We start from the raw sequence: 19,757 nt of genomic DNA on the forward strand, positions 1-19,757 counted from the left end.
ATCCCTGTCTCTATACTGATACTGTCACGGAGGCCAAGCCTGATTGTGGCTAAAAGGTGTAAATATTTCCATTGTTTGTGACCTCTCGGACTAGCTGCTCAAGACAGTTTTCGGAAAACACATCCAAAACTACTTCACAAGACTGTCTGTCCATGCTATCAGCAACAAATCCACAGATGTCCCAGTATAATCTCAGCAGGTTAAAATCGCCTCCAACTAATATTACATGCTCTAGGTATTTCCGAAGTAGTGAGTGTAGACTTCCTTTGTGTGATTCTATGAGGGAAGATAACCTCTCATGTCCCAGCTTAACCACAGCCTCAGAATGTGAAATGTATTTGAAAAAATGGTGGTCAACAACCTGTAGCATCCCCCCCAGGGGGGGGGGGGGGGGGGGGCGGTCCACAACTCTTTTGTGGATACATGCGTGGCGAGCACGGGACCCCAAGCTAGTGCGGCTCTTTCCTTTATAGGCTGCATACCTTCCCTTTTCCACAGCCTTCCCCATCCCCCATCCCCCCCACCTCCGCCTCTTCCCTTCCCCTTCTCCCCTATGGGAGTATGTTTCGTGCCTACATCCGGAGACGGACTCTTGTAACTCTCTTCTTTGCTTTCTTTGCTGGAAAGTCTCTGTCCTCCCTTTGCCCTTCATTTTCCTTGCCTCTTCTCTTTACCCTCTTCTCCGCTGCGGTATTTGAGACCTCTCTTCTTTCCTTTTCTTTGTTCCTCCCTGACTCTTTCTTTCCCCCCCTGTGTGTGTGTGTGTGTGTGTGTGTGTGTGTGTGTGTGTGTGTGTGTGTGTGTGTGTGTGTGTGTGAAGGCTGACCCACGCATTCCCATGTGTAGCCGGTGACAGGGTAATGCTTAATTTCCCACCCCGGGTAGACAGGTAGGGCAGGTACGTACTCCTTGGTAACGGCCAGGCCCAGGGAGGGGTGATTACCCAAGCTGGTACCTTCCGAATGTGCCAATTGGTCCCTCCATCCGTTTCTGGGGAGGTGTGACCCGAGGTATGAACAATCACCAAAGGCGGGAGTGGCCTTAGAGAGGGCTCCAACAAGGAAGGAGCGCACCATCGGAGATGCTGCTAATCATGGGGGATACCTCCGCAATGGTTTCCTCGACATCTACAATTTCTGCTCACAAGCGAAAGTTAAATGAGTCTCAGCCACGGACAATTCTTCCATCAGTGCCACAGTTCCTTGTTGTTTCTTGGTCAGATGAAGATCAAGACTTCTCCACAGTCAACCCTTTCATTATTCAGAAAGGGGTCGACGCAATTGCAGGTCCTGTAAAGTCTTGTTCCTGATTACGAAATGGCACCTTGTTGTTAGAAACAGTCAGTATCCTCCAGGCACAAAAATTGCTGCGAATTTCACTGCTACACACCTTCTCTGTCCGGATGGAAGTGCACCACACTTTAAATTCATCACACGGGGTGGTTTATACACACTCACTCGACAGATTGTCCAATGAGGAAATTCAAAACTACTTGTCTGACCAGGGCGTAACAGCTGTACATAGTCATGAAAGGGGTTGACAAGGACTTGGTTCCAACCCGTACTATCTTCTTGACATTTGACAGAGTTCTACTTCAGTCGACATTAAAGCGGGCTATGAGATAATTTCAGTTCGCCCTTACATCCCCAACACTACGCGTCGCTATTCGTGTCAGCGGTTTAATCATACTAGCCAGTAGTGTTCCAATCCGGCCAAATGCGTTACGTATGGCAAGGATGCCCATGAGGGTGCTTGTCCACCTCCATCCCCTCGTTGCATCAACTGTATAGGTGACCACGTTGCTTCCTCTAGAGATTGCCCCATTTTCAAAGATGAACGGCTTGTTCAGGAAATCAGAGTAAAGGAAAAGGTGTCTACATTTGCTGCTCGTAAGTTATTCGCCAATCGAAAGCCCACTGTGCCTCCAGCAGGTAACTATAGCACTGTCCTTGCATCTCGTCGGCCTACTAAGGAGGCAGCCACACAGACTTGTGATCTCACCTTCAGTGCCACCGACGTCAGATCGGCCAGCGCAAAGATTGCCCGTTCAACCTCCCCTCTATCACCTGCTCACTTTACGCCTCGGCCTTCATCAGCTTCTGCTAAATCACGAGCTCCAAAATCAGACACCCAAACTTCCAAAAAAGAGCCTACTCAGCCTTCATCAGCTTCTGCTAAATCACGAGCCCCAAAATCAGATACCCGAACTTCCAAAAAATAGCCTACTAGTGAAGATTTTTTACGTACCCTGACTTCACAACCATTGATTCCTCCCTCATCTCAACGTCCTGTTTCCAAGAAGGCTGATAAGAAACCAAGTTCCTCTCCTTCTCCGCCACGGCGTGTCTCATCTACAGTACCACCTGGTGGTAACCGCCCTCAGCCTTCTTCTGTGTCGCCAAGGCGCACTGCTGGCGGCCGATCAACTGACAGATCGCTGGTGGCAGGAGCTGCCCCCCAACAACCTATGCGTCAGGATCTTCTGCCTTAGCTGAATGCCATTCCACACAGTTGGCTGCCGGCTCTCAGCAGTTGAGTTGAGAGCAACCGTGGTAAGATTCTTCCCTTTCCTGTCCACCCTGTGTCAATTATCCATTGAAATATCCACGGCATTAGAACCAATCGGGATGAATTGTCGACCCTCTTACGATCCTACTCGCCGGTCATCTTCTGTCTTCAGGAAACAAAGCTGCATCCCCACGATCACTTTGTTTTCCCTCATTTTCAGTCAGTCCGGTTTGATCTCCCCTCTGTTGATGGCATTCCAGCACATGGGGGACTTAAGATTCTTCTCGATGATACTGTCCATTATCACCCAATACCCTTAAACAGTTCCTTCCAAGCTGTTGCTGTCTGTGTTTCCCTTTCTGGATACACCTTCTCTCTTTGTCTCTCTCGTCCACACTGATGGCAAGAACTGATATCCTTCATCTCCTTGGTCAGCTCCTGCCCCCCCCCCCCCTATTTGCTGGTTGGGGACTTCAATGCCCACCACTCGCTTCGGGGATCTCCGCGTCCTTGTCTGAGAGGCTCCCTATAGATTGACATCTTACTCCAAGCTGATCTTGTTTGCCTCAACACTGGAGCACCTAAATTTTTGTCTGCCTCCACGAAGAATTTCTCTCATTTGGACCTTTTAGACAGTACTGTTCAGCTAGCTCGGCGTTTTGAATGGTTCACTCTTGCTGATACACAGTCGAGTGACCGTTTTCCATGTGTCCTTCGATTGCAACCACAGCTGCCGTCTATGTGCCCAAGGTGGTGGAAGTTTGCCCAAGCCGATTGGACACTTTTTTTCATCTCTAGCAACATTCGATGACCATCACTTTCCTAGTGTCGACGATCAGGTCACTCATGTTACAGAAGTTATTCTTACAGCCGCAGAACGTTCAATACCTTGCACCTCCAATTTGCCCCTGCGCCCCTCCGTTCCTTAGTGGAACGAGACGTGCTGTGATGCTATATGTGAGTGGCGATGTGCTCTTCGCATTTTCCGCCACCATCCTACTTTGGCCAACTGTATCTGCTATAAACAGTTACGTGCGTAATGCCGTTGTGTCATCCACGATAGCGAGAAGGCAAGCTAGGACTTCTTTACTAGGTCTTTTAACACCTTCACTCCCTCCTCAGAAGTTTGGAGTCAAATTCGATGGTTATCTGGCACGCCTAGTTTCTCCCTGATCTCTGGGCTCTGTGTCCCGCATGATACCTTAGTGGACCTCATCGCAATTTCTGACTCATTGGGTCAACACTTTGCTGAGACCTCGAGCTCTTCAAATTACCCACCAGCCTTTCTCCCAAGGAAACGTGCAGCGGAAGTGCGACCTCTTGCTTTCTCCTCTCAAAATAGCAAAAGCTATAATATTCTTTTCTCCATGCCGGAACTCCAACACGGACTCCCTTCCTCTCGCTCTTCCTCCCCAGGACCAGATGGTATCCACAGCCAAATTTTGTTGCATTTATCATACCATAGTTTGTGTTCCTCCTTCGACTTTATAATTGAATTTGGACCGACAGTACTTTTCCCAGAAGATGGCGGGAAGCTATCATCATACCTGTTCTGAAGCCTGGAAAGGACAAACATCTCCCCTCTAGCTATCGCCTCATATCTCTCACAAGTAGTGTATGTAAGGTTTTGGAGCGTATGGTGAATTGCAATTAAGCCTGGTGGCTGGAGTCCCGAAGCCTTTTAACACCTGCCCAATGCTTTCCAAAAGCATCGTTCTGCAGTTGGCTATCTTGTTGCTCTCTCCACTTATATCATGAACAATTTTATCAGGAAACGCCAAATGGTAGCAATATTTTTTGATCTGGAGAGCGCATACGATGCCTGTTGGAGGACAGGCATCCTCCGCACTCTGTTCTCTTGGGGCTTTCGAGGTCGGCTGCTCCTTTTTATTCGTGAATTTATGGCAGAGTGCACATTCAAAGTGCGGATGAACACTACTCTCTCCCGTACTTTCTCCCAAGAAAACGGAGTACCCCAGGGCTCCATGCTAAGTGTTGTACTGTTTGCCATCGCCACAAATCCAATTATGGATTGTCTCCTTCCCAATGTCTCGGGCTACCTCTTTGTGGACGATATTGTGATCTCCTAGAGCTCTCAACGGACCAGCCTTCTTGAACAACATCTTCAAGGATGTCTCAATCACCTCCTCTCTTGGAGCATTGAAATTGGTTTCTGCTTTTCTCCCAGTAAGACTGTTTGTGTCAATTTTTGACGGCATACAGAGTTTCTTCTGCCTTCCCTACATCTAGGCCCTGTCGACCTTCCGTTCACGGACGTCGCTAAATTCTTGGGTCTTATGTTAGACAGAAATCTGTGCTTGTCCTCCTATATTTCGTATCTTTCGGCTCGCTGTCTGCGATCCGTCAACACCCTCTGTGTTCTGAATGGTACCTCCTTGGGAGCAGACCGAATGATCCTTCTCCACCTCTATTGCGCCTTAGTGTGCTCGAAATTGGACTATGGGAGCATAGTTTACTCCTCTGCTCAGCCGTCTATTCTTCAGCGTCTCGACTCTGTCCATCACCGTGGATTGCGTATAGCGTCTGGAGCTTTTTACACCACCCCTGTGGAAAGCCTTTATGCTGAGGCTGCCGACCCTCCGCTGTCAAATCGGCGGATGTCCTTCTGAGTCGTTATGCTAGCCATCTGTCTTCCATGACTGCTAATCCGGTCCATGACCTTTCTTTCGACACCTCCTTGGATTTAGGGTATGCAGGCAGCCCTTCCTCTACTCCTACCGGGAGTCCGCTTCCGTCAACTGCTACGTTCTCTTTCCTTCCACTTTCCTAAAACTTTCTTGACAACTAGGGGTACAGCACAACCTTGGCTCTGCCCCCGGACCTGCCTGCTCTGTGACCTTTGTCAGCTTCCCATGGACGGTACCCCTTCTCTCGTTTATTGTCGGGCATTTGCTGCTCTATGCGCACAAATGAAGGATGCCACATTTATTTATACTGACAGCTCAAAAACATCATTTGGTGTTGGGAGTGCCTATATTGTTGGCAACACCTCTAATCGATTTCGGCTTCCCGACCAGTGTTCGGTTTTTACTGCGGAGCTTTACGCTGTTCTCCAGGCTGTCCAATACATCCATCGCCATCAGCGGATACAGTATATTATATGCTCAGATTCACTCAGCTCTCTCCTCAGTCTCCCTGTCCACCCTTTGGTCCACCGGATTCAGGACTGCCTCCAATTGCTCCACTTCGGGGCGTCTCTGTGGCATTCCTCTGGACCCCAGGGTACATTGGTATCTGTGGAAATGAGGTGGCTGATATAGTGGCCAAGGCTGCAGTCTCTCTTCTTCAGCCTGTTGTTTGCATGGTTCCCTTCGCTGATCTACAGTGTGTTTTATGTTGCTCTTTTATGGCACGCACATTGGTCTACACTTCCCGATAATAAATTGTGGGACGTGAAAGCTCTTCCATGTGCTTGGACCTCTTCCTCCCGAACTCGTCGTCGGGAGGAGGTAATTTTAACTAGACTCTGGATGGGGCACTGTCTTTTTAGCCATCGACATATTTTAAGTGGCGATCCTCCCCCGCTTTGTCCCCACTGCTCTCAGCTGTGAACGGTGAGACACCTTTTGCTTGAGTGCCCCTATTTTACTCCGCTACGCGCCCGTCTACAGCTGTTGCCTGATATATCTTCCATTTTAGCAGATGACACGCGCTCAGCCGATCGCGTCTTCAAGTTTATTAGTGTCAGTGAGATGACATCAGTCATTTGAAGCTCTCTTGGGGGAAAACAATCCCCCTTTGTATAGTCGTTTTCTAAGCTTTCTTTCTTTTTTTTTAGTTTCCCCACTTTTTGAGTTCGCTCCCATTGCTGCTGATTTCCAGTTTGGTTTTTTTTTTACCTTTCCCTCAGCCACAGACCGGGCACTAATGACCATAGCAGTTTTGCACCCTAGACCATAGCAGTTTTACACCCTAAAACCATAAAAAAAAACCTGTGGCATGTCATGTGCAACTATGAAACAAGTTCTTAGGAAAAAATACACTGTAACTTACCAGTCTGCCTTGTCAAGTTGTAAATAACAAGAGGGCAGTTTGTATTATGTTTAAGAAGCTTGCTTGCAAAGTCAATTTAACACTTCATTTTAATTCCTGTCCCATTATTGATTGTTCACACAACATTACAGTATACTTAATTATATGTAATCAGTTGAGAATATCAAACTCTCTACTTTCCCCAGAATATCAGACTCTCTACTTTCCCCTACTGTTTCAAAATCTACAGAATACAAAGTAGTAATTATGAATGCTCTCTGGTTTTTCTCTTGCTAAAAGTATTTTTGTTATACTCTGCTATACTGATTACAGTGTTTTCATAATACAGTGAGAAGGATGGGAGAATTGTGTCATAGAATTTCTTGTTTGTATGATTTTCTTTCACTTTCTCTGTCACCCTTAGGAAGGAGACTGTGACACAAGACTGCGTAAGTACCTTATAAATGTACTTTGGTAAGAAAACCCTTCATTCTGCAGTTAAGGGTTCACTGAAATAAAATTCAGTGCAAGAGGACTGACCTGTTTTACTTCACAGTATAGTCTTACATGCATCACAGGACTATGGGAATGAAGTTTTAAAGAGAATAAAAGGGGGTTTTGGGAGAGTGTATCTATACATTGGCTCATGTGGATTGCATGTTTCATTCTGTTGGCAGTACCTAAGAAGACAGATTTTGATTCAGTTCTCAGGCAGTACCTAATCCTTAGTAGACAGTCTTTGGTTAAGTTCTCAATATGACACATTTATCATAATGTAGCAACATAAAGCAGCCAAAATAGTTGAAAAATAGTCTCTTGGGAGACAAAATGTGTAGTATAATCTGTTGTTTGTGAAGATTAGAATATGTTAGGAAGAGTAAATAAAATATTCTGTGCAAAAAGATGGTTCTGTACAGAGTGAAGCAAATATGGAATTTTTGAGACCACTTTCTATATGATGAAAACATTGTAAGCAGTCCAGTAGAGGAGAACAGAAATACTTGGTGTTAGAGAAGAACCAGAGAATGGTGATAGTTGAAGAGTTTCTCTAAACTTAACTAATGGAGTAGGAAGTAAAAGATTTCAAGGCATAACAAAGGCAACTCAAAAATAATCAACAGGGACATAGGAATAGAGAAAGCAGTATAACTATGAGGTAGCTGTGAAGAAACTGATGAAAAATATGTGGATGGGAAAAAACCACAACAGCAAAAATAATTAATGTAGAGTAATGAACTTCTGGGAATACATTTGTTTAGGTAATATATTTTAGTGATAAACATTGCAAGATCACAGGTTAGTATAAATGACAGATAAACCATTGCATATGTGAATTGCTGGTACACCAGAATGTGACGTACAAGCATGTGAACATGCATGCATTGTTTTGTACAGGTGCCATTGTCAGTTTGTGGGATACCTGTTGCACTTGGTTGTCCAATATAGGGGCAGTTAATGTTGTCCAATGATGTCCCAGATGTAATCAATTCAAGACAGATCTGGGCTTGAGCAGACCAAGGTAACATGTTGACACACTGTAGAGCATGTTGGGTTACAACAGCATTATGCGGACAAGCGTTATCCTGTTAGAAAAACACCTGGAATACTGTTCAGGAATGACAGCACAAGAAGCAGTCATTAGGTTGATGTACAAATTTGCAGTCAGGGCGTGTGGGATAACCACAAGAGTGCTCCTGCTGTCATACAAAATCACACCGTAGACAATAACTCCAGGTTTAGGTCCAGTGTGTCTAGCATGCAGACAGGTTGGTTTCAGGCCTTCAATTGGCGTCCTTGTAACCAACACACAACCATCACTGGTACCAACGCAGAACCAGTGAGCTGTCGCTTGACACCACTGAAGTTACAAATGGCGTCGGTTTGGCGTCAGTGGAATGCACAGGGCATGTGGCTTGAAGCTGTACTTTAAGTAACCAATTTGTAACAGTTTGTTGTGCCACTGATGCTAAAACTGCTCAAATTGCTGCTACAGATGCAGTATGATACCCCAGAGCCCCACGCCAAACACTGTGGTCTTTCCTCTCAGTAGTGCCATGTGGCCGTGTGGGGCCCGGTCTTCTTGTGACTGTACATTCTCATGACCACCGCTGCCAGCAATTGTGTATGGTGACTACATTCCTGCGAAGCCTTTTTACAATACCGCATATGGAACATCCAGCTTCTTGTAGCCCTATTACATGACTTCGTTCAAACTCAGTGATGTGCTGATAATGGCATCTTTGTCTCCTTAAAGGCATTCTTGACCAACATCAACTTGCCATGTCCAGTCTCAAAGGTAAATAACACTCACATCCATTACAGTGTGTATTTAAAGCAAACTTGATGTGCATACTTACAGTGGCACTACTAGCGCCACTCGTATGCGACTAGTGTGAAATTGGAATAGACATCTTTCAGATGTAGAAACTTACCTATTAACTTATGTTTGTCACCCAACTCCTTATTGGTGTTGTGACTTTTTTTTTCTGTCTGTGTATGTGAAAGTAGTCAGACAGTAAAGTTAATGAAATGTTGTCATCCTCTATCCCCCACAACATTTTGATTCTGCATGCTTATATACAAAGTAACTGAAATATTTAATTTCTTAAGGTGATTTTTCAATTCTCTCTGTCTTCTTATTGGTTTCGTTCCATAATTGCCTATTCACTATCAGCAGAAAGTAAATGTTTATTTACTTTAGTTTAAGTGTGTTTGAGAAAAATTAAAATCAGCTGCCTAACAAAGCTGCTGATGCCATCTACTAGTGAAACCTCCAAACTTTGTATATTTCTTTTCAGTAAACAGCAGATACTGAGAGTGATATGGGGAAATTATCTGGCAGACTACACCCATGTTGCCTGGCAGATAGTTGGTTAGGTTCCTTCTACATGAACTTGCTCTAAGTTATGTATGGAATTGTTCATTGTCAGCCACATACATTAGAGACAAACTGATCCAGGTGAAAGTGGTTAAGATACTGGAATTACATCTGGCCATCCAAGTTTAGGATTTTCTAGGCTCTCCTGAACCAATTAAAGCAAGTTCATGGGTGACTGTTTTTAAAGTGATGTAGATGATTTTTGGCATCACTCGTTCTGTTTCCATCTCCATTCTAAGTGTGTATGCCCTCTCTAATGAGCTTGTCAGAAGTCCGTGATGTGGTAGCTATGGGGACTCTACCTTTGTATCAGGACATTTTCTACACGAGAGTTTGCTTTGTAAGTGAAAATGGGACTTACCAAATATTCGTTTGTTGTTATTGTTCTGAGTATCAACTACTTAGTTCTGATGTTTCTAAAGGCCTGATGGTATTAGACTGTCCAGTCACATTAAAGTGACCACTTGTTGAAAGCCTGAATAACCACTTCTTGCAAAGCGGACCACTGCAAGACATGTAGGGGGACAATCAATTTCTAGAAGGTACCAATAGAAATGTGGAGCCATGCTGACTCTAATGCCATTGCCAGCTGCACTAGATTTCTCGGTTGAGGAACCAATGCAAACAGCCCAATCAAGGTGGTCCCACAGAGTCGCGGATGGGCTTAAATCAAAGGAATTTGATGACCAGGGGGAGTGCGGTAAACTCATCCTGGTGCTCTTTGAACCACACACACACATATACACTGCAAGCTGTGTGACATGTTGCGGTCTGCTGCTCGTAAATGCCATCATTCCAAGGAAAAACAAACTGCAGGTAGGGATGTGGTCCCCGAGGTTAGATGCCTACTTGTGTTGATCCATCTACATCTACATCTACATCTACATGACTACTCTGCAATTCACATTTAAGTGCTTGGCAGAGGGTTCGTCGAACCACAATCATACTATCTCTCTACCATTCCACTCCCAAACAGCACGCGGGAAAAACGAACACCTAAACCTTTCTGTTCGAGCTCTGATTTCTCTTATTTTATTTTGATGATCATTGCTACCTATGTAGGTTGGGCTCAACAAAATATTTTCGCATTCGGAAGAGAAAGTTGGTGACTGAAATTTTTGTAAATAGATCTCGCCGCGACTAAAAAAACGTCTTTGCTGTAATGACTTCCATCATAATTCGCGTATCATATCTGCCACACTCTCTCCCCTACTATGTGATAATACAAAACGAGCTGCCCTTTTTTGCACCCTTTCGATGTTCTCCGTCAATCCCACCTGGTAAGGATCCCACACCGCGCAGCAATATTCTAACAGAGGATGAACGAGTGTAGTGTAACCTGTCTCTTTAGTGGACTTGTTGCATCTTCTAAGTGTCCTGCCAATGAAACGCAACCTTTGGCTCGCCTTCCCCACAATATTATCTATGTGGTCTTTCCAACTGAAGTTGTTAGTAATTTTAACACCCAGGTACTTAGTTGAATTGACAGCCATGAGAATTGTACTATTTATCGAGTAATCGAATTCCAACGGATTTCTTTTGGAACTCATGTGGATCACCTCACACTTTTCGTTATTTAGCGTCAACTGCCACCTGCCACACCATACAGCAATCTTTTCTAAATCGCTTTGCAACTGATACTGGTCTTCGGATGACCTTACTAGACGGTAAATTACAGCATCATCTGCGAACAACCTAAGAGAACTGCTCAGATTGTCACCCAGTTCATTTATATAGATCAGGAACAGCAGAGGTCCCAGGACGCTTCCCTGGGGAACACCTGATATCACTTCAGTTTTACTCGATGATTTGCCGTCTATTACTACGAACTGTGACCTTCCTGACAGGAAATCACGAATCCAGTCGCAGAACTGAGACGATACCCCATAGGCCCGCAGCTTGATTAGAAGTCGTTTGTGAGGAACAGTGTCAAAAGCTTTCCGGAAATCTAGAAATACGGAATCAACTTGAGATCCCCTGTCGATAGCGGCCATTACTTCGTGCGAATAAAGAGCTAGCTGCGTTGCACAAGAATGATGTTTTCTGAAACCATGCTGATTACGTATAAATAGATCGTTCCCTTCAAGGTGATTCATAATGTTTGAATACAGTATATGCTCCAAAACCCTACTGCAAACCGACATCAATGATATAGGTCTGTAGTTAGATGGATTACTCCTACTACCCTTCTTAAACACTGGTGCGACCTGCACAATTTTCCAATCTGTAGGTACAGATCTATCGGTGAGCGAACGGTTGTATATGAGTGCTAAGTGGGGAGCTATTGTATCAGCGTAATCTGAAAGGAACCTAATCGGTATACAATCTGGACCTGAAGACTTGCCCGTATCAAGCAATTTGAGTTGCTTCGCAACCCCTAAGGTATCTACTTCTAAGAAACTCATGCTAGCAGCTGTTCGTGTTTCAAATTCTGGAATATTCCATTCGTCTTCCCTGGTGAAGGAATTTCGGAAAACTGTGTTCAATAACTCCGCTTTAGCGGCACAGTCATCGGTAACAGTACCATCGGCACTGCGCAGTGAAGGTATTGACTGTGTCTTGCCGCTTGTGTACTTCACATACGACCAGAATTTTTTCGGATTTTCTACCAAATTTCGAGACGTTTCGTTGTGGAACCTATTAAAGGCATTTCGCATTGAAGTCCGTGCCAAATTTCGCGCGTCTGTAAATTTTAGCCAATCTTCGGGATTTCGCGTTATTCTGAACTTCGCATGCTTTTTCCGTTGCCTCTACAACAGAGTTTGGACCTGTTTTGTGTACCATGGGGGATCAGTTCCATCTCTTACCAATTTATGAGGTATGAATCTCTCAATTGCTGTTGCTACTATATCTTTGAATTTGAGCCACATCTCGTCTACATTTGCATAATCAGTTTGGAAGGAATGGAGATTGTCTCTTAGGAAGGCTTCTAGTGACACTTTATCCGCTTTTTTAAATAAAATTATTTTGCGTTTGTTTCTGGTGGATTTGGAAGAAACGGTATTGAGCCTAGCTACAATGACCTTGTGATCACTAATCGCTGTATCAGTCATGATGCTCTCTATAAGCTCTGGATTGTTTGTGGCTAAGAGGTCAAGTGTGTTTTCGCAACCATTTACAATTCGCGTGGGTTCGTGGACTAACTGCTCGAAATAATTTTCGGAGAAAGCATTTAGGACAATCTCGGAAGATGTTTTCTGCCTACCACCGGTTTTGAACAAGTATTTTTGCCAACATATCGAGGGAAGGTTGAAGTCCTCACCAACTATAACCGTATGAGTGGGGTATTTATTTGCTACGAGACTCAAATTTTCTCTGAACTGTTCCGCAACTATATCATCGGAGTCTGGGGGTCGGTAGAAGGAGCCAATTATTAACTTAGTTCGGCTGTTAAGTATAACCTCCACCCATACCAATTCGCACGGGGTATCTACTTCGACTTCACTACAAGATAAACCACTACTGACAGACACAAACACTCCACCACCAATTCTGCCTAATCTATCTTTCCCGAACACCGTCTGAGACTTCATAAAAATTGCTGCAGAACTTACTTCAGGCTTTAGCCAGCTTTCTGTACTTATAACGATTTCAGCTTCTGTGCTTTCTATTAGCGCTTGAAGCTCAGGGACTTTCCCAGCACAACTACAACAATTTACAACTACAGTTCCGACTGTTCCTTGATCCAAGCATGTCCTGTATTTGCCATGCACCCTTTCAGATTGCAGCCCACCCTGTACTTTCCCGAGGCCTTCTAACCTAAAAGACTGCCCAGTCCACGCCACACATCCTCCGCTACCCATGTAGCCACCAGCTGAGTGTAGTGAACTCCTGACCTATTCAGCGGAACCCGAAACCCCACCACCCTATGGCGCAAGTCAAGGAATCTGCAGCCAACAGTCGCAAAACCGTCTGAGCCTCTGATTCAGACCCTCCACCCGGCTCTGCACCAAAGGTCCGCAGTCGGTTCTGTCAGCGATGCTGCAGATGGTGAGCTCTGCCTTCATCTCGTAAGCAAGACCGGCAGCCATCACCAAATCAGATCGCCGCTGGAATCCAGAGAGAATTTCCTCAGATCCAAAGCGACACACATCATTAGTGCCGACATGTGCCACCACCTGCAGCTGGCTGCACCCTGTGCTCTTCATGGCATCCGGCACCACCTACAGCTGGCTGCACCCTGTGCTCTTCATGGCATCCGGAAGGACCCTTTCCACATCAGGAATGACTCCACCTGGAATGCACACGGAGTGCACACTGGATTTCTTCCCCTCCTTAGCCGCCATGTCCCTAAGGGGCCCCATTACGCGCCTAACATTGGAGCTCCCAACTACCAATAAGCCCACCCTCTGTGATTGCCCAGACCTTGAAGGCTGAGAATCATCCTCTGAAACAGGGCAGGCAGCTGCATCTGGCTCAGCTAGAGACAGTGCCTGAAACCTGTTTCAGACGCACCGGGGAGGCTTTCTGATCAGCCTCCGGGGACGTCTTTCGCTGCCTGCCATGCCTTGGAACGACCTCCCAATCAACCACAGGCGAGGGCTCAGCCCCACTGCGGGCAGCAACCGGGGCAACCACAGCGGCAGACCGATGTGGGGACAGACGAGACGAGGTTGATATCCCCGTGATACCCAAATCCGGCTCCCCACAGTGGTGCCCATTGGCAACACCCTCAAGCTGTGCGACCGAAGTCAGTGCCGCTTGCAGCTATGAGTGAAGGGATGCCAACTCAGCCCTCATCCGAACACAGCAATCACAGTCCCTTCCATTCTAATCGATGTTGAACAACAGTTACTGAAACACGAGTCAGTGCCTAGATAACGCAAGGGAAACACGCAAAGAATGTATTAACTTACCTGTACAAATGCCTAATGACTGCGCTACAATCTGCCTTAATTTACGATTACAGTAACTAAAACTCGAAATTATACCTCCTATACGAAACTCACACGCAATTTAAGTAAGAATCTATGAAGTAAACACTAAAGCGCGATGCTACAACTCTCAAATACTATAATACACCCGAAATTTATGAATTAAACAATGCAAGTACCCAAAAACACGCAAAGAAATTATGAATTATACTATGTAACAAATAAGTAAGCTAGGGGTATACGACTTGCTGCTGCAGCTGCTTATCCAACGGCGGCAGGGAGCACACTGGCTGTGCCTTACAGTGCTCCCTCATCCGGCGTGGACGTTTCCAACAATTGTTGCAGGGTGTTTGCTTTCTCATCTCACGATGTACACGGCAACAGCCATCTGCCCAATGGAGCAAAACATGATTAATATGTAAAGACCACCTGTAACAACTCATTGGATGTCCAGTTGCAGTACCGGCGTGCAGATTCCAGCCTTTTGTCACCGAAGAGCAGCAGTCAAGTCAGCATGGATGCAGGAACCAGGTGCCTGCTGTGGAGGCCAATATGTAGCAATGTCTGCTGAACGGTCATTGAAGGGACACTGTTGGTAGTCCCTTGGTTCATCTAGGTGGTCAGTTGCTCAACAGTTGCACGTTTGTTCGCCCATACACATCTCTGCAACCATCGTTCACCCCTGTCATCTATGGCCCACAGTGCATCACATTTGCCTCAGCGCTGGATTTTGGTATCACCATTTTGCCATGCCCAGTATACTATAACCATGGTGGCACGCAAACTGCTTACAAACTTAGCCCCTTGGGAAATGCTTCCACCCTTGGCCCGAAAGCCAGTGATCATGCCCTTTTGGAAGTCAACTAAGTTACTCAGTTTCCAGCATTACGATAACCACTGTGATGTTCTTCACATCCCCCGACACATGCTATATACCCTGCTCTGCTAGTGCTGCCATCTGTGAGTAGTTACTGCACGTTGAGGTCAAACGTAGGCAGTGATCACATTAATGTGACTGGACCGTGTATAAGAGATGATTGTTACTTCCATTTGTGTGTGATCTTTTTGTATTTGTTATGCAATATATTTATTTCCATTACTAAGATTTGCTGGAACTATACGTAAAGTATTTAACTTTAGTAGTTCATCTGTTATGTAGGAGGAAAGTGATGATAGTTGGTGTTGGATACATGTTCTAGTTTATGTATTAAAAGTAAACTTCAGTATTCATGTCCGTTGCGGAATTACTACAATTGAATGTTTTTAATCTGTACAAAGTAGAAGTCTTAAGATAACTCGCAAAGCAATTTGGAAGTAAAAATTGGCTAGTTTGGCGTGAAAGCCAATTCCATATAGTTATCTGGTTATGGCCTATATCTCATTTGCTTACTACTTGTTATTTCTCCAGAAATCCATAAAACCTGACATGTGTGAATTAAAACTGGAGCTCTCATATACACATTGTATGGAACGGTATCATAATTGGGCCAGTGAGTGGAAACTTAGTGAATAATTGATTGTAATTAATATTTTGCTAGAAAAATATTGCAAGAAGCGAAAAATTCAGAGTGGGTAAGGTGCAAAGATATTAGTTTCCTTCCTTTTGTGATGGAGCATAGAAAGAATATCTTATATGGCTCTATGAAAGCTGTTATTCATGTAATTCTATCTTCGTGGACTGGATAAAGTTCATAGATTTCATTCTGAAAAGAATTTTTATTGAGTTTAGGGTGTAGTATGTTTTAAGTATTAGATCTTCCTTTTTTAGTGTATTCCATTTAAGTTTTTCATCATATGTATGACACTCACAATAATCAGACCCACCAACAACCATTCACATTTTCCTTCATTGTATATCCTTTATAGCTTCAGTTATGTAAAACTGTTAAGGTATTCTGCACTCCTGAGCAACAGTTAGCATCATTAAGATGCATGTTAATTTTTGTATCCTAATTGAGATAAATGTACTAAGCTTTACATTATTATAACAGATAAAACTAAAACTTGAATGTCAGTGTTATCTATTGTGTAATTTTGTGTATTTGTTCTCTCTTTTCTCGGTTTACATCATCCTGCGTACTAAAGTTTCAGTCCTCTCGTGAAGTTTCAAATGAGGCTGTCCAAGTAGTTGTGAGATGCAGACCTATGAATGAGAGAGAGACTGCAGATGGCCATCGAAGGTGAGGATCTGATTAAGAAAATAAAGTTTTCTGTAGTTTCATCCTCAATTAATAGATTTTTATGTTGTCTGATGTGGCTAAATTGTTTTTTACCGCCCTTGGCTTTATATCTGCTTTTTATTACCTATATTTGATCAAAAAAGAATTAAAGGTTATGATGATGCTAACAATAGTAATAAAACTGGAGGATGTGAAAAAGAATAAGCAGCAGATCACTGTAGATGACCAGTGCAACGAATGTTACAAAGTTCCAACAACACATCGAACAATACACCTGTTAATCTAAGTGATATTTACAGTGTTGTTTTGGAGCTAGCTTGTAGAAATGTTAAATACAAACATCATCTGTCGTAGTTAAAAATGATGCTGTCTTGGCTTGTTGCAGATGGGCTTCGTAAAAGAGAAAATTATTTCATAAAGGCTTATAGGTGATGGACAGATGGATTATTACTTTTTCTTTATACAGTATTTCAAATCTTTTGCTTTCTTCCAGTCAAACAACATGAATTATTTCAAGTTCCATCCATAAACTATTTGTAAAATAGTACTGATAAAAAGTTACTGACAGCCTTCGGAGAGCCAGTCCTGACAAAACTCTACCATCTGGTGACCAAGATGTATGAGACAGGTGAAATACCCTCAGACTTCAAGAAGAATGTAATAATTCCAATCCTAAAGAAAGCAGGTGTTGACAGATGTGAAAATTACCGGACTATCAGTTTAATAAGTCACAGCTGCAAAATACTTACGTGAATTCTTTACAGACAAATGGAAAAATTAGTAGAAGCCGACCTCGGGGAAGATCAGTTTGGATTCCGTAAAAATGTTGGAACACGACTTATCTTAGAAGCTAGATTAAGGAAAGGCAAACCTATGTTTCTATCATTTGTAGACTTAGAGAAAGCTTTTGACAATATTGACTGGAATACTCTCTTTCAAATTCTGAAGGTGGCAGAGGTAAAATACAGGGAGCGAAAGGCTATTTACAGTTTGTACAGAAACCAGATGGCAGTTATGAGTCGGGGGGGGCATGAAAGGGAAGCAGCGGTTGGGAAGGGAGTGAGACAGGGTTGTAGCCTGTCCCCGATGTTATTCAATCTGTATATTGAGCAAGCAGTGAAGGAAACAAAAGAAAAATTCGGAGTAGGTATTAAAATCCATGGAGAAGAAATAAAAGCTTTGAGGTTTGCTGATGACATTGTAATTCCTTCAGAGACAGCAAAGGACTTGGAAGAGCAACAGAATGGACAGTGTCTTGAAAGGAGGGTATAAGATGAACATCAACAAAAGCAAAACGAGGATAATGGAATGTAGTCAAATTAAACGGGTGATGCTGAGGGGATTAGATTAGGAAATGACACACTTAAAGTAGTAAAGGAGTTTTGCTATTTGGGGAGCAAAATAACCGATGATGGTCGAAGTAGAGAGGATATAAAATGTAGACTGGCAATGGCAAGGAAAGCGTTTCTGAAGAAGAGAAATTTGTTAACATCGAGTATAGATTTAAGTGTCAGGAAGTCATTTCTGAAAGTATTTGTATGGAGTGTAGCCATGTATGGAAGTGGAACATGGACGGTAAATAGTTCGACAAGAAGAGAATAGAAGCTTTCGAAATGTGGTGCTACAGAAGAATGCTGAAGATTAGATGGGTAGATCACATAACTAATGAGGAGGTACTGAATAGGATTGGGGAGAAGAGAAGTTTGTGGCACTACTTGACTAGAAGAAGGGATTGGTTGGTAGGACATGTTCTGAGGCATCAAGGAATCACCAATTTAGTATTGGAGGGCAGCGTGGAGGGTAAAAATCGTAGAGGGAGGCCAAGAGATGAATACACCAAGCAGATTCAAAAGGATGTAGGTTGCAGTAGGTACTGGGAGACGAAGAAGCTTGCACAGGATAGAGTAGCATGGAGAGCTGCATCAAACCAGTCTCAGGACTGAAGACGACGACAACAACAACAACAACAACAACAACAACAACCACCAAATGGTTCTTACAACATATAGTCATATGGACTGGTGTATCCTTATTGGTACTGTATTCAACAGTATAGTATTATTTCAGTTGGCAGTTGCTGTACAGCCTCAGATAGATAATTTGGTCCATAACCCAAGCCTCGTCACTTGTAATCATCAATGTGTGTCCGTGTAGTCTGTCTTCATCCTCACCATAAATTACAATTCCTCGTACAGTTTTTCACATTATTGCTACCTCTGTGGAGAACTTGTTCCTTCAGCCTGTTCCCCAATTCCCCACATTATTTCTCACTTTCAGCATCCATGATAGCAATATCTGTTTAGAAAATTTATCATTTTTGCAGTCAGGGACATTGAGAATAATTCTTTTTGTAGGAAGCTCCTTAATAATAAGTTGTCAATTTAATTTTTCTTTGCTATAGAAGCGGCTTGTATTTCTGATTTCAATGTACTAATTTTGCATGCTTTTGTATGTGTATAAGAGATTAGTGGCTATTCAGAAGTTACCAGAGTGCTTCTGGAGTGTGTTAGGCCCAATTTATATTCAAATGTCTTATCGCCTAATTTCTGTGTATCGTACATTCTAAAGTGAGGAGAAACAGTTATGTTTGTGCCAGATGTAATTATTTCGTATAGTATTTCAGAATGAGTTTTTACATTTTGATCATTGTGTGTGAAATAAAAGCACTGAAATGCATTGCTAACTGTCTTTCATTTTTAATGTTTTAGGGTTGTGGATGTTGATCCATCAAGAGGTGTCATAGAAATAACAGATCCCAGGGATGAAACTAATACTCGAAAGAAAGTTTTTACATTCGATGCTGTCTACGATTGGAAGTAAGTACATACAATTAAACATAGAGTTGATTGTATTTTATTTATTATTTTGAATCATTATAATGTGTCAGCTGTAATTTGCCATGTCTTTTTTACTTAATAAGAGTATAAGTTTTTTGTTTGACATGATCATAACCAGTTTTGGCCCACAATGGTAATCTTCAGATGCTACAATAGGGAAGATATAAAGCTTGTACTAAGACCGTAAGACAAGTAAAATTATGTTTACTAGATCTATTTGTGAGTTAAGTGCAATTAAAATACTTGTGGGGTCATACCCATTGGCAGCATTTGGTGAAAAAATAGTTCATGTATTGTCAAACTAAACATAATACCAAATTCAGGGAATTATATAGCTACAACTAAGTGTACATCTCTTTCCCTATTCCTTGTTCTACATGTGCATGTCCTCTATAAGACAATCTTTACTTGTGAAAACCATAAAATATGTCCAGTTTGCAATAATAGTTCAGTTATTCATAAAATTTAAAAATAGAGTACAGGTCAT

At 43.2% G+C, this 19,757-nt stretch overlaps 1 protein-coding gene across 3 annotated transcripts in view; it reads left to right on the forward strand.

Moving 5' to 3' along the window:
- The window catches only part of LOC126248947 (kinesin-like protein KIF3B), a 171,999-nt gene that overhangs the window by 32,386 nt on the left and 119,856 nt on the right, over positions 1–19,757 (forward strand). For all 3 annotated transcript variants that reach the window (XM_049950472.1, XM_049950474.1, XM_049950473.1), the window contains 2 exons: positions 16,339–16,433; positions 19,142–19,249. In XM_049950472.1, coding sequence (XP_049806429.1) covers positions 16,339–16,433; positions 19,142–19,249 — 203 coding nt within the window. The remainder of the gene's footprint in view (positions 1–16,338; positions 16,434–19,141; positions 19,250–19,757) is intronic.

The sequence above is a fragment of the Schistocerca nitens genome, chromosome 3 (assembly GCF_023898315.1).
Source record: "Schistocerca nitens isolate TAMUIC-IGC-003100 chromosome 3, iqSchNite1.1, whole genome shotgun sequence".
NCBI lineage: Eukaryota > Metazoa > Arthropoda > Insecta > Orthoptera > Acrididae > Schistocerca > Schistocerca nitens.